We start from the raw sequence: 15,403 nt of genomic DNA, 5'->3' as shown, positions 1-15,403 counted from the left end.
CTAGACTACCTGCAGATCATTTTAGTCATCCGTCATACTACTACCGCCGAGAGTTGTTCCCCTGGGCTTAGAAGGCTCCCTAGCACGTCTTCATCCCTTCACCACGAGGACGTATTTTTGTTCTAGTCTTGCTACCACCAGACGATTTTATTCAGCTGAGGAGAGACTTCATGGAACTGGAGGGCTTTGGAGACGGCCTTCATTTAGCCCCTTTACACTCGAGCGTTCCTTCCAGAGCTGAGTGAAATCGTCTGACGTCTGAAGGTAGCAAGAATAAACCCATGTCTTACGTCATCACAGTGAAGCGGTTAAATATTTTCATTGTATATTACACCTGAACTCTTTTGCTAAAACTGTCTTTTTAAACTGTCGATATCGTAATGCTGTTCTGTACACCTAAGGGAAGACATTATTATTATTATTATTATTATTATTTATTATTATTATTATTATTATTATTGTTGTTATATTATTATTATTATTATTATTAATTATTATTATTATTATTATTATTATTATTATTATTATTAATTATTATTATTATTATTATTATTACTTTTTATTACTGTACTACTATTATTCTGTGGTAGGTGGGGGCGCTCACTATCCACTCACTCGATGTAGTGCTGCTTTCGGGTGTCTACACTTTCCTCTCCTCCATCCTTCTTTCCTTCCATCCTCTTCTGTTTGTCTTTCCTTACTCTTTCCTCGTCCTTCTGCCTACGGGTGACTTTACACTCCCTCTGCTGCCTTTCTTTCCTTCATTCTTTCATCTTCGTTCTGCCTGTGGCCTGTGGATGACTTTACACTGAGTGACAAGCCAAATGGTTTCCTGTACACAAGGAAACCATTTACAACGCTGAGTGGTAACCATATAACCAAATTTTGGCGCCTGGTGGTGTAGTGGGTAATTTTGGCGCTCCAGTCGAATTGAACCGGTGAAGGTTTATATCCAAGGGGTGGTTGGGGTTTATTGCTCACGTAATGCCACTCAGGGATGAGTAAGGCTGGTCACTTTCATTTTCAATGTCAGGACCAACTTGCCTAGCCCTGGGCTCGTACGCTCCTCATGGGACAACGTAGGATTGGATGATGGATGGTTGGATAGATTATTATCATTATCATTATTATTATTATTATTATTATTGTTATTATTATTATTATTATTATTATTATTATTTTGTACATTATTGATATTATTTTACCTCCTTTACTACCAGAGTTCAAGCTGACCAAAATCGTGGCGGTAGTAGGGACGAGGGGAAGAAAATTATATAACTGTACTGAAGGACTTGACACTTCAGACTGACGATTATTTATTCATTTATTTTCATGTATTTAATTATTTTTTATTCATGCATTCTTCAGCAAATTTAGCCACCTATGGATATACTTTTCAAATTGCAGGGTATAGTTACAATCCAAAATACAACGATCCTCTCAAGTTTGACGAATATATTGCGGAAGAATCGAACCATTTGAAACACGTATTAGGAGAGATAGGGTTTTCATTGTATTTCGCCTGGTGTAAATTTTCTTAAGACGGAACTGGGAAGATGGGTGTGTCTTAGATTGTACGTCCTGTGACTGAAGGGGTTAATGGAAATTGTCTTAAACCCACCTCAACCACGAAGGGTCGTTTCTGAGATGAATAGAGTCGTCTGGTGTTAGGAATAATTTTTAAAAGTTCGTACAGGTGTTTATATCAAAGTGGATTGCATTAATAACCCACAAGAGAACAGTGCCTCTTTGAATCTGATGGTATCTTTGTCATTTTTTTTTATTTCTTTACCTTTTTGAGCCACTTAGAGGTAGTCAGCTTAAGACAGGCCTCTTTTACTGGAGGTGTTAGTGAGTGCTGTGTCTTTCCCCACCAGTACCTACGTCTGTCTAGAAACAGTAAAATCGCCTGGAAGTAGCAAGAGTAAAATAGATTAGAAGTAAGTAACCTGCATAAAGGAGTAATTGTGACGAATGCAGAAATAAATTAATTGACAAAAGTTATTAGGGAGTCTCTTCAACCCACTAGAATGCTGTTTTAGAGAGAGAGAGAGAGAGAGAGAAATTTTTTTTTTTTTACTCGTTATCCGTAAGTTTATCAGTTAATTTTAAAGCTCGTGTCACTCCCTCTCACCTGAATATAATCGTGTGGCGTCAGCTGGAATAGACCACAAGAGTTGCCCCGACCATGGGAAGGTTAAAAGCGGTAGTATCAACTCTTAGGCTCCTATGGCTCACTGTGGTCTGAATAAAAATGGTCTGGCGTTAAATGGAATCAAATAATGGAGAATACGGCTCATCGGATAGGAGACTCCCTAACACCTCTTCCTAAGCGATTTATTTTGTTCATAGACTTCTTACTGTCCTCTTCTGTGTTATTTAAATCGTTCTAATACCACCATTTGCTTCATAACATACAAATTTATATTAACTCTGCCGTATCCAAAAATAAGTCGCTAAGGAAGAGGTGTTAGGGAACTTCCTTAACCGATAAGAATACTAACCCATGAGAGGATGAAAGAAAAATAAGTAGATAAGTAGATAGATAAATAAGATAATCTGTACGTCAATAATTTCATTCCACTAACCATCATTAATTTAACCGCGTCGCAGAGATAACTAATTTTAATATTCTTGGTGCCGTCAGACGATTTTATTCAGCTGAGGGGGAGACTTTTCCAACTGGAGGGGTTAGACACAGCTTTCCCTTCAGCACGAAAGATTTTTTCCAAGTTCAATAAAATCGTCTGAAGGTAGCAAAAACAAACTAAGCCCTCCTGAAGCTTAAAGAAATCGTCTGGTTGTAACGAGAGTATAGAATTTAGAACTAGTTAATCGTAATGAAGATACTAAAAAAGCTTACCTCATTCAGAAAGTGTTAATAGACTTTAGACGATTTTTTTTCTTATTGCGTGTGTATGTGTATTGTTGCATGAATATTTATGTGTGTGTATGTGTATGTGTACTGCTGCATGAATATATATGTATGTATGTGTGAGTGTGTATTGTTGCATGAATATATATGTATGTATGTGTGAGTGGGTATTGTTGCATGAATATATATGTATGTGTGTATGTGTGAGTGGGTATTGTTGCATGAATATATGTGTATGTATGTATGTGTGTATGTGTACATGTTCGTTCAGAGCGTTCAGACAGGCCAAAAATGTGATGTATTCTAATTTATGAAGTAACTATGTCCACCAGAGTTTGTATCTATTCATTTCTAAGTATGTGTCTTTGTGTATCTGTCTGTCTGTATATCTGCCTGTCTATCTGTTTATCTATCTGTCTATCTCTGTCCATCTATCTATCTGTCTTTATTTATCTACTATGCTGTGCCGGAATGTTTTTATTACAAGGTTTTTTACGCTTCTGGATGTTGTTGTTGTTGTTGTTGTTTCATCATGTCTTAGTTGTTGTGATGATTGTGGACTAAGGTTGTGAGGGAGGGAGGAAGGAATGAAGAGAGTAAGGGAGGGAGTGAGGAAGAAAGAAGTAGGGAGGGAGGGAGGGAGGGAAAGAGAGAGAGAGAGAGAAAGGGAGGGAGTAAATATGGAAAACAAACAAACAAACAAAAAAAGTGGGAAAGATTGAGTGGAAAGAGAAAGTACAGTAGAGAGATCGAGGAATTGAAGGGAGAGAGAGAGAGAGAAGGGAGTATAAGAGCTTAGGGGGAAAGAGCGAGGAGGGTGAATGAAGAAGAAAGAAGAAAAAGAGGGAAGACAGTGAGGACAGAAACAGGCGGTGGGTGTGTGTGTGTGTGAGAGAGAGAGAGAGAGAGAGAGAGAGAGAGAGAGAGAGAGAGAACGCAAGGAAATATTTAAAGAAGGAAGTTTGGAGTTGTCGAGTTCAGTTAGAGAGTATTGGGGGACGAGTGGTGAGAGGGGGGATGAGTGGTGAGAGAGAATGAGTGATGAGAGAGCGTGAGTGGTGAGAGGGGGGATGAGTGGTGAGAGGGGGGATGAATGGTGAGAGGGAATGAGTGGCGAGAGAGCGTGAGTGGTGAGTGGGAGGTGTGAGAGGGGGATGTGGTGAAAGGGAGTCAGTGGTGAGAGGGGGTTGAGTGGTGAGAGGGGGATGTTGTGAGAGGGAGTCAGTGGTGAGAGGGGGTTGAGTGGTGAGAGGGGGATGTGGTGAGAGGGGGTCAGTGGTGAGAGGGGGTTGAGTGGTGAGAGGGAGATGAGTGGTGAGTAGGATGAGTGGTGAGGGGGATGAGTGGTGGAAGGAGGATGAGTGAGATGTGGTGAGCGAGTGGTTGATGAGTGATGAGTGGAGATGAGTGATGAGTCAGTAGATGAGTAGTGAGTGGGGAATGTACGGTGAGTAGGGATGAACGATGAGTAAGTGGAAGACGAGTGGTGAGTGAATGTGGGTTGAGTAATGTGAAATGGGGATGAGTGATGATGGTGAATGCTGAGTGTTGGATAGAGTCGAGTGATTAGGAGGTGGGTGGTGAGTGGAGCTGAGTGGTGTGAGTGAGGATGAGAGAGAGAGAGAGAGAGAGAGAGAGAGAGAGAGAGAGAGAGAGAGAGATGACCTAAGAGGAATTGTGAGCTAGCTTATGTAAGGGAGTGAAGAGCTGAGCGGACTGTGTTGACGTGAATTCAGAGAGAGAGAGAGAGAGAGAAGGGGCGGTGGGGGGCAGGACTGTGAAGGAGTGAGAGGGCTATAACTAGGGAGCGAGTGAGCTGAGTGGGCTAGACCGAGAGTGAGAGGGCTAGTGAAATAGTAAGAGTTGAGAGGATTGAAATGAGGATGAGATGTCCGCAATTAAGATGATGTGACCTGGAGTGGGTTAAGGTGAGCGTGAGTGGGCTCAGTGTGTCTGAGAGGGTTTGTAAAGGATTTACTCATTTCATTTTAGCTTGGCCAAAAGTTTCCGTCTCCAATTTAGACGCTTGGTAGTTTAACAATTGAGTAATACTAGAATATGATGCGAGTCACAAGAGAAGTTAGTAGAAGGAAAGTAAAACCGTAGTAATGTATTGCCTTTTTCTCCCACTTAGGTACGTGAAATAAGCTGTAGAAGGATGAAAATCAGGGTCAAGTTAAGGTGAAAGGATTATGGAAGGAAGAATGAACAAGAATATAATAAATGGAAAAAAACTCTCAGAGGTGTAGTTCGGATTAGAGGGGTCTTGTAGCAGGTTTAAGTGAGAGTATGTGGGTCTAAAGTGAAGCTGGAATGGAGGGTGGAAGATTAAGAAAGAAGATGGGTTGATAGGGAGGGCCGTGAGTGGCTTAATATTTGTAGAGAAGTTTGTAGTTAGGATGTGAGGGGAGGTTTGGAGAGGCTGAAGTAGGGATGAGTGGGCAAAAAGTGAGTGGGAAGGTCACTGGATGTTGGAGAGGGCTGTGAGAGGGATGAAACGAGTAACAGAGGGTTGAAGTGAGTTGAGATGTTTGTAGTTGGGATATGAGAGACTGAAGTAGGCTAAAGAAAGAAGCTTACGGTGTGGGCGAGATGGCCAGTCGAAGTTAGGAAGTCCTGTGGAAGATAGGTTAAAAAGAGAGAGAATAGTGAGAAAATTGAAGAGAATTGAGCTATCTGTAGTTAGGATATGAGGAGGTTTACAGAGAGTTGAAGTGGAAACGGGTGAAGCAGATGTGAGTAAGGAAGACCCGTGGAAGTTAGAGAGAGAATTATGGAGGAGTTGTAACAGGTAAGAAAGAATTTGATTAGGCATAAGACAGGTGAAGTGGGATTGAAGGGGAGGAGGTACAGTTATATGGAGTGGGACTTGAATTATATCCTTTCAGTACGACGATGTCTCTAAGTCCTATTGTGTCGCGATTATTGCATTTAGCGGATGGGTGCCGAGTGAATGAGTTAGATTCAGCCTTCATTAATTTCCTCATTACTACTACGTGTCTTTTTGGTACTGAGTAAAATTGTCTGTTAACATTAATAAACTGAGACCTCATCGTACTGAAGGAGTAAAAGTTGGGGTAATCGTTAAAATGGGTTTGAGAGGGCTGGATTGGGGGTTTAGAGGGCTGGCTTGGGGGATTTGAGAGGGCTGGAGTGGAAAGGGTTGAGAGGGCTGGACTGGGAGGGTTTGAGAGGGCTGGAGGGGGGGGGTTGAGAGGACTGGAGGTGGGGTTTGAGAGGGCTGGAGTGGGGGGTTTGAGAGGGCTGGAGTGGGAGGTTTGAGAGGGCCTGTTCAGGAGGGTTGAGAAGGGTGGAGTGGGTATTATGAAATAGTGATGAAGGGTAAGTAGAGGTGTGGAATAGAGTGAGGGTTGAATTAGTAGGGGTGAAAAACCTTGAGAGAGTGGGATGAAAGGGGGTGCAGTGGAAATGGGGAAAGTGACGTGGGATGAGAGTTTGAGTAGGAGTGGGGAGAATGCAGTGGGATGAGAGGACAAGAATGAAATGTGAGTGGAATGAAGTAGGATGAAGAGGAGTGAAGTGGGAGTGGGAGGTTGAGTGGGCTGAGTTAAAGGGTTAAGAGCTGTAAGTGGGCTACTTGATGGATGGGGTTGTGAAAGGACTTTAATGATGCCTGGAGTGGGATTTATGGGCTGTAGTGGGACATGAGGGGGATGAATGGGCCGCAGTGATATGTGGAATTGGTTGAGAGGGATGAGATGGGATGTGGAGAGATGGAAGAATGGGATTAAGAGTTGGTTGGATGGACTGAAGTGGGATATGAGTTGGGTGACAGCAGCAGTGGGGTGAGGTGAGAGAGCCAGAATGAGGTAAGAGGTTTGAAATGGGAGGTGAGTGGGATGGGGAGGCCGGAGTAGGACGTGAGAGAGCTGGACTGGGGTGAGATGAGAGGGGCTGGAATAGGACGTGAGAGGGGCTTAAATAGGACGTGAGAGGGGCTGGAGTGGAGTGGAGTGGAGTGGGACGTGAGAGTGAACGGCGGCGATGTTGTTACAGGAGTAGTGTTATTCTCGTCGGCTGTGTACTTCGCCGACGCGGGATCAGAGCGCTCCTGCTTCAAGAGTATCCCGGACGCTTTCTGGTGGGCCGTAGTGACCATGACCACTGTGGGATATGGCGACATGAGGTAATTGGCCATCACACCCACAAACAGACCACTCCGTACTCGACAACTTCGATGGCCGGACACCTGGTTTTATAGCCGGCTGAGTCCTACTGCTGCTACTACTATTCTTCTACTGTACTGCTACTGCTACTGCTGCTGCTATTGCCGATACTATAGCTCTTGTTGTTGTCGTCGTCTTCCATTTCTTCCATAAAGGGATCATGATCATAATCATCACACTTTCTGGTTTTCATCCACCCCATTCTTCACATTTTCATCACTCGTTCACTCATCACCTGCTTTGTATTACTCCTTGTGTTGCCCTTCCTTGTCTCCTCCTTGCCTTCACCTCACAGGCCTGCTACTTAACTGCAACGCCTTTACAGTTTTGCCCCGATATGTTGCAATAATTGAGATCAGCCTTTAATGTTACAGAGATCAGCAGGCTTGTTTGGAGACATTCCTCTCCATTTCTACAGCCGTGGAGCTCGATATGGAGACGAAATTTCCCTCACTTCGATGTACAGATCATGAAAAAATGTCCTGGGGGTAAGGTAGGGCTACAAGGAGTCCAACCCAAGGCGTAAGTGTGGTAGGCAGCTGAGTGTTACATCACCCTCTTCATCCCCATGTCCCCACCACCACAACAGCCACCACCACCACCACCACAGCCTCCTCTCGCCCTTTAGTCTTTCACCCCAGCTTCCCGCCTCCCTCCGCCAGCGTACTTCTTCACCAGGGGAGGAGCCAGACGACGTAGCTAGTTTTTGTTGAGAGGGTCGTGCCGGAAACTTGAAAAAAAAAAAAAAAAAATGGGGGGTGAAACTACTGTACTTTTATTTTCCACACCACCCCCTTTTTTTACAACCTTCGATTCTCCATCACTCCTACGTTTTACTCCTTCACGTCCACTGTTCCTACCCTCATAAGGAAACATCCCAACTCATCCGTCCCCTCACTTTTCCCTTTATCTTCTCTTCCCGTCCCCTCCCCACCACCACCACCCTCCCTGTCTCTTCCTCTTCCGCCTGGGGAGTGAGGCCTCATTGTATCTGTTCCTCTTGCAGGTGTGGTTCTCTTCTCAAGTGCTGTGTACTTCGCCGAGGCAGGCTCAGAAAAATCCCACTTCAAGTCTATCCCTGATGCCTTCTGGTGGGCGGTCGTCACCATGACTACAGTGGGCTATGGAGATATGACGTACGGGTCACACCAGCCTCCATCCTGTGGCTTTCTTACCCTTTGCATGATGCTTTGGATACCCACCACAAACCACACCTGTATACCACCACACCACACCCACCATTACATTTTATACTCATACCACCACATCATACCTATCATACCACACCACCATACCATACCATACCATTCCATATCCATCAGCACATTTCTGCTTACCCTACCACACCATACCTACTTCCCACTCTCACGGAACCATATGCCTATTCATATCACAATAGCACACCACTCGTACTATTTCAGTTCCTCCCACTACATTCCACTAGACCCCCTTTCCCCCGTTGCCACATTCACCATATCTCACCCACGCATCCACTCACATCCACCATACCACACCTATTCTCCCCATCAATCAATCCACTCCCAGTCATCACCAGAACCACTCCATATACCAAGCACACCACACTACACCACAACATCTCGTCAGTCCACTATATACCAGCCTTATTATTCCCACAATACCCCACTCGTCACACCTGTCTGTTCCCCATCCAGCCACACAAAAACATGTCTCTCTCATCAGCTGTACCCGAATTCGTGATACTCGATTCACCCTTCAGTATCAATCATGCACTCGGTAAATCAGTTTAGCCTTCACTTTAGAATTTGAATTACAAGAGTTGTGGTATATTCACTCAAAGCTCATGAAACAGATGCACTAGTTCAACATATGAGAAGTAAGAAGGGATTGGGAATGGAAAATCACAACACAGACTCTAAATAAGAGCCCGTCTCCCCACCTTGATCAGGCATGCAGTCAGCCGTATTCACCCACCCAGATTACTTACACTCACGAGTAGCTTTTGACACCGTATAACAATAAACTGTAAACATACCCAACAAAACACTCACTTATGCAGCTTCGTCACATATTGCACAATCACTCATACATTGATGTCTAGCAGTATTCCAGTAAAGACCCACACATACGAGTATAGTCATTGCCTTGCGATCTTACTGACTCACGGTACTGCATTTCACGTGGTTCACTAGATAACTTGGGAAGCATCATCATTCATCAGTCACCACGACCACCTCATGTATTAACACACACACACACACACACACACACACACACACACACACACACACACCACTTCGACCTCTGATTACATAAAACAGACACACACACACACACACACACACACACACACACACACACACACACACACACACACACACACACACACACACACACACACACACACACACACACACACACACGTGCACCACCACTTCCACCACTGATTACATCACACACACACACACACACACACACACACACACACACACACACACACACACACACACACACACACACACACACGTGCACCACCACTTCCGCCACTGATTACATCACACACACACACACACACACACACACACACACACACACACACACACACACACACACACACACACACACACACACACACACACACACACCACTTCGACCACTGATTACATAAAACACACACACACACACACACACACACACACACACACACGTGCATCACCACTTGACCACTGATTACATAAAACACACACACACACACACACACACACACACACACACACACACACACACACACACACACACACACACACACACACACACAGCATGACAACCTAGAGGGTATACCCCCTTTAGTGCATGACCACCCCCGCACACCGAGCAGGGCCGGACAACACAGACGAATAACCGCAAATAATTACAATATAGATTGATAAATAAGAGCTGTCATTATTCTGATATTTTGAAGGAATGATGGTGAGTGTGGCTATGATATTGTTTGGAGCCTAAAGACTGTACTTGTGTTTGCGGTAATATTTGAACCTAAGAATTGCTCTTGTTATTCTTAATTTCGATGGTTGTAAGTGTAATCGATAAAGGTCATGTATAGAAAATTATAATAGAGATTAATATATGCAGCTAATTATTCTCTGACGTAAATAATCTTTTTAGCTCGTTTAATATAATCGTACTTAATTTCAAATAACCAGAAATGAACAAACAGAAAATCAGTGTTTCGTTTTGACAGCATGAATTTTTATTAATATAGGAAGCGTGCAGTGAACTCTTTGTATGCATTATAGCGTATAATTAAGAATAAAAATAAAAATAATAAAGCTAATAAATACTTGATAATATTAACATTAATAAAGTGTGTTAATGTCAGTAGCAGTAATACCGCGATAATTCCTTTACTGTTCGTTCACCAGCCCTGCTCTTTCCTCACAGTGAAGGACGTAACTTTCTGCACAAGACCCGTCCATTGTCAAAATCCCACCCAGTCACTTCTCTCTCTCAACCTTTCACAAATAAAAAATCAGTCGCTCGTTAATAAGTTCAGAGAAAGTAAGAAAGAAGAAAAAAGAGAGGGAGAAGCGGATTGGTATATTCGTGCCTTCAGGATAATCTGTTTAGCCTATACAACCTATTTTCCCCATTTCCCCCTCCTTTCCCCTCGCCCCTGTTTCCCCTTCCTTCCTTTTTAGCTTCTGTCACAACTACAGCTTTCTCAGAGACTGACGGAAAAAAATAAGAATTAAATATATATTGTACAGTGTTCATTTTTTTTTTTTTTTTTTACAATGAATAATTCTTCCACTGGACTTTCCCCTCTAGCCTAGTGCATGCCAGACGTATGTGATAATCCTGGACGCAAATTATTTCTCAGAGGTACAGACGGCGATTATTCAGACAAAAAATCTAGATTATTAAAGTGACGTCGTTACGGCCGTCCGCTCGAAAGTGTTACGTATTTAGTATTTTTCTCTGTTCTAACCGTATGTCGTGTTGAGATGATAATTCCGTATTTGTGAGATAATCTAATAATGTGTTTGTGCAGTAATTTGATATGGAGTTATTTGTGATGGATATTTCTACCTCCTCTAGCACATAAAACCTGGTGCTAATCATTCACTCCTAACTTGGGTCTAATCTTTCCTAACATGGACACTGTACTACTAACACTAACGATAAGCCTCTGAGGGATAATTCAAGAAGTGATGTTAGGCTTTTGTTGTCATCTTTTCCGACTCCTGTGCCAACGAAAAACAAAAGGATGGAATCAGAGTTAGGCTCGTATCCTCGTCGGTTAAGGAGGCCCCCTAACACCTCGTCCTTAGCTATTTACATTTTACACTATACTGCTTTCTTGTTCGTTATGTATGCCATTGTAATATAGACACACACTTCATAAATAACAGAGAAATATTAAAAAAAACACATTAGATACAGAAATGAACCAGTGAAGAAGGGGTGTTAGAAAGCTTCCCTAGTCGACAATATGGGCCTTAAAGTCGTGTTGTGAGTGGCTTTGGAGATTTCTTCACGCATTTTCTTGAGCGATTTATTCTGCGGATTGCACCTCAGTATCATTTTGTATGTTATTAATGGAAGCTGTAGCGATATGTAGGCGACATAAGTAACACGCAAGAGAGTGTTGAGGTGTCAGATGAAATTGAAACGCCGAAGAAGTTGCTGCGAAGTCTCCTATGCCGTTTACAATACGTGCCTGTGTGTTCGCTAGGTTCATGTAAACAAAAACACGACTGACCAACCTACCTATTTTGTCTGCCTCCCTGCCTGTCTGTCTGTCTGTGTCTGTCTGTCTGTCTGCTTGTCTGTCCTAGCCTAGCCTAGCCAACACGCCCACCTCTTTGCCTACAACTCCAAGTCTTCTCTTCTTACTCCTGACTCCTCAATTTTAGCCTACTAGAGACTGGATGATGACGTTCTAGTTGTGCATGGAGCTCCGAGAGAGAGAGAGAGAGAGAGAGAGAGAGAATGTGTATGTTTGTGTTTTTCAGCCCACCACCAGTCTAAAAAAGAAAATTCTCTCTTGATCAGCCTGCCCTCGTCAAAAAATCTAGCCATCATATTCTAGAAAATGGTATATAAAAAAAAAATCTCCTTTGCAACTTATCTTCCATGCCAAAAATTGAGGTTCCTGTGATTTTTGGATCGCATTTTATTTTTACTAGTGAAATTTTTAAAAGGAATTTCGATACTTTTTAGAGTTAAATGAGTTGACTGACACGAGATATGAAGATGAGAATACTTAAGCGGATCTTCTAGAATATGATACTGTGTAAACTTTTTGCTTTGTGAACTGTAATCTTCCTGTCCCCCACCCAGCTCTCACTCACTCACTCTTGTTTAAGCTTTCAGTCAATCTTGCTTACTTTTAGCTCTCTCACTCCCCCTACTTCAGCATTCACTTAATCTTGTTCACTCACTCACTTGGTCACTCAGTCTTGCTCATCGTCCACTCACTTCTACAGCTCTCACTCTTGCTAAGTTCAAACTCTGATATTCTTATTCATCAGCTCTTACTTGCTCTTGTTCATGGCCCCTTTTGTTCTCCGGCTTTCTCTCTCTTGTTCACGGCGTTCATTCGTGTTCAGCAGTCATTCGCTTTTATACTATCATTTTATTCACTTCTTGTTCAACTCTCTAGTTCATCAACTCCCCCTCACTCCTGCTCAGAAGATTTCACTCGGTTCCCAGCTTTCACTCACCCTTGTTCACTATTTCTCATTCGCACTTGTTCACCAGCTGTAACTCGTTCATCAGCTCTTTCGCTCTTACGTACAGGCTTTCATTCTTGTGTACAAACTCTTTTACTTATTTTCACGTTCTCTCTCTTTCACTATTGACAGGCCATCACTTCTCCACTGACCTGCGCACTCTTGCATCCCATATCATTCTTGGTGTAAATCTGTCACTCTTAAGAATTACTGTTCTCACTTATTAATAACTATTTTCTTGTTACCAGATCTCGCTTACTAAATGCTATTGTTTACTTTCCAGACTCTCTTTCCCTTTTCTTCCAGCTTCCTTGGCTTTCCTTCCTCGACTGTATCCTTCTTTATTTCCTCCATTTTTATCTCAATATCTTCCAGCTTCCTTCCCTGCCCTCCAGTCTTTCTCCTTCCCTCCACCTTCCAGCCTCCCTCCTTTATTTCAAGCCAATCCTCCTATCTCCCAAACGCCTTATCTACTTTCCAGCTTTCTTCTCGACTATCCGTCATCCTTCCCCACTCCCCAGATGCCCTCCCTAACTTCCAGGTCTTCCTCTTTGTCTTTTAGTCTTCCTCTTTACCTTCCACCCTCCTCCCTACCCTTTAACACCCCTCCCTACCGTTTAGCCTTCCTTCTTCCGTTCTTCATTGCTTCAGCCTCCCTCCCCACCATTCAGCCTTCCTTCCCACCATCTGTTCTCCTTTCCTTCCTTTCAATCTACCTCCGTCCCATTTTTCCGTCCTTCTTAACTCCTTCCTCAGTATCCAACATCTCTGCTCTTACTGTCCCGTCTCTTTACCTTCCAGTGTCTCTCTCTGCTTATCACATACACTACTCCCATCCACATCCCTTCCTTCGTATCCTTCTTTCCATTTCTTTTTCCCTGCTTCCCATTCCTTTCTCCTCACCATAACCACTAACATCCCTACTTTCATTATTACTAGCATTTCTCATTTCATCTCTTGCTACTCTTACTAATCTTGCTACTCTTGCTACTTTGTCTTCAACCCTACCTACCCACTGCCAACCAGACCTTTTTCTTACCTACCATACTTTCTTCTACACTCCATCATTCCCCATCCCTTCCCATCCATCATCTTACACCCCCCCCCCCTTTTCAGCCTCTCTCTCTCAACCCCCCTGTCTTCACTCTTCACTCCTCTCGGGTGCTCTCTTTCTCTTTCCTTTGCACTCTCTCCCCGCCCTCCCCTCTTTTTACCTTCATTTTTTTTTTCCTTCCTGCTTCCAGCCACCCCTCCAGCTCTCTTCCAGACTCTAACTTCCCCTACAGTCGTTCCCCATTTTTCAGCGTCCCTCCCTGTTACCATTTCCTTCCTTCCATCTGCGCTTCGAGCTCTTTTGTTCTTTCCGTCCTTTCCTTCCTTCCTTCCTTCCATCTCGTCATCCTTCCACCTTCTCTTCCAGCTCGTCTCTCACTTCCATTTTTCCTACCAGTCTCTTCATATTTTCCAGTTACCCTCCCTATTCCTATGTTCCTTCCTTCCAGTCTACTTTTCAAGCTTATTTTATGCCTTTCTACGTTCCTGCTTCTTACCCTAAGTCCTTGTTTCTCCCTGCCTCGTTTCCAGGCCTCCTTCCACATTCCAGCTTCTACTCCATACATTCTTCCAGTTTCTCTCTCTTAACCTTTTTCTTTACCAACCATCCAGCCCCTTCAAGCTTGGTAGCCTCCCTCCTCACGCTCCAGCCTCCCCTGCAGCTGTCTCCCTTGCCTTTCCCCACTACCTCCATGGCCTCCCTCACAGCTCTCTCACTCTTTCTTTCTAGTCACTCTTCCAGCTCTCTCCCTTCCATCTCACCCTCTCTCTACATCCTTCCAGTTCCCCCAGTTTTCTCTCCCTTCATTCCAGACTTCCCTCCAACACTATTCCGTCCCTCTCTTCCCTACTTTCCATCCTCTGTTCCACGTCCCTTCTTTCCAGCCCCTTTCCCTCGCCTCTCCCTGTTTTTCCCTCTTTTGGTTACCCTCTTCCAAAGTTTCAAGTGCCCATTCCATTTCGCCCCCTTCCCTTTCCTCCCGCCCAGCCTTCTTACCGTCGCCTTCTTACTTTCCAGGCTCCACTTCAACCCCTCACCCTATCCCATTCGTCTCCTCCACACCTTCCTCCATTTATTGTCCTTTCCTCTAGGTCTCATCCTTCTCTCCAGCCTTCCTTCACTCCTCTCTTTACTTATCATCCTGTCTTAGCACTCTTCCTGACTTTCCAGCCTCCATCCTAGGTTCCTCCCTTCCCTCATCCTCCCACCATCCTAGATTTCTTTCCCCCTTTTCTCTACTCTCTAATCACCCTTCCTTCTTCCCTACCTTCTAATCTCCGTTTCCTTACCTCCCTTCTTCCCATCTTCTCTTCCCTCTTGTTTCTACAACCACTCCTCCCTCCCCTCCCGACCTTTCAAGTTCCTCTCCCTTTCCTCCGTACCATTCAATCTCCCTTCCCTCCTCGTTCACCCAGCTGTCTCCCATCCATCCAAGCCTATCCTACCTTTTCATTCCTACCTTCGAGTTTCCCTCTCCTTCCTATCCACCCTTTCAGCTACTCTTCTCGTTCTCTCCCTTCCGTTAAGTCTCCTTTTCTTATTCTTCCTTCCAGTTCACTCCCTACATCCCACC

At 43.9% G+C, this 15,403-nt stretch overlaps 1 protein-coding gene across 1 annotated transcript in view; it reads left to right on the top strand.

Annotated features, from left to right (window-relative positions):
* Window positions 1-15,403, top strand: part of Sh (Potassium voltage-gated channel protein Shaker) — a 201,139-nt gene that overhangs the window by 162,808 nt on the left and 22,928 nt on the right. The window contains exon 5 of the mRNA XM_080277993.1: window positions 8,069-8,198. Coding sequence (XP_080134119.1) covers window positions 8,069-8,198 — 130 coding nt within the window. The remainder of the gene's footprint in view (window positions 1-8,068; window positions 8,199-15,403) is intronic.

This window comes from Coenobita brevimanus, chromosome 71, assembly GCF_032717465.1.
Source record: "Coenobita brevimanus isolate Jiangsu-jjx chromosome 71, ASM3271746v2, whole genome shotgun sequence".
NCBI classification, from domain to species: domain Eukaryota; kingdom Metazoa; phylum Arthropoda; class Malacostraca; order Decapoda; family Coenobitidae; genus Coenobita; species Coenobita brevimanus.
The sequence above is the reverse complement of the archived record's forward strand: the minus strand, read 5'-3'. Positions and strand labels throughout refer to the sequence as shown.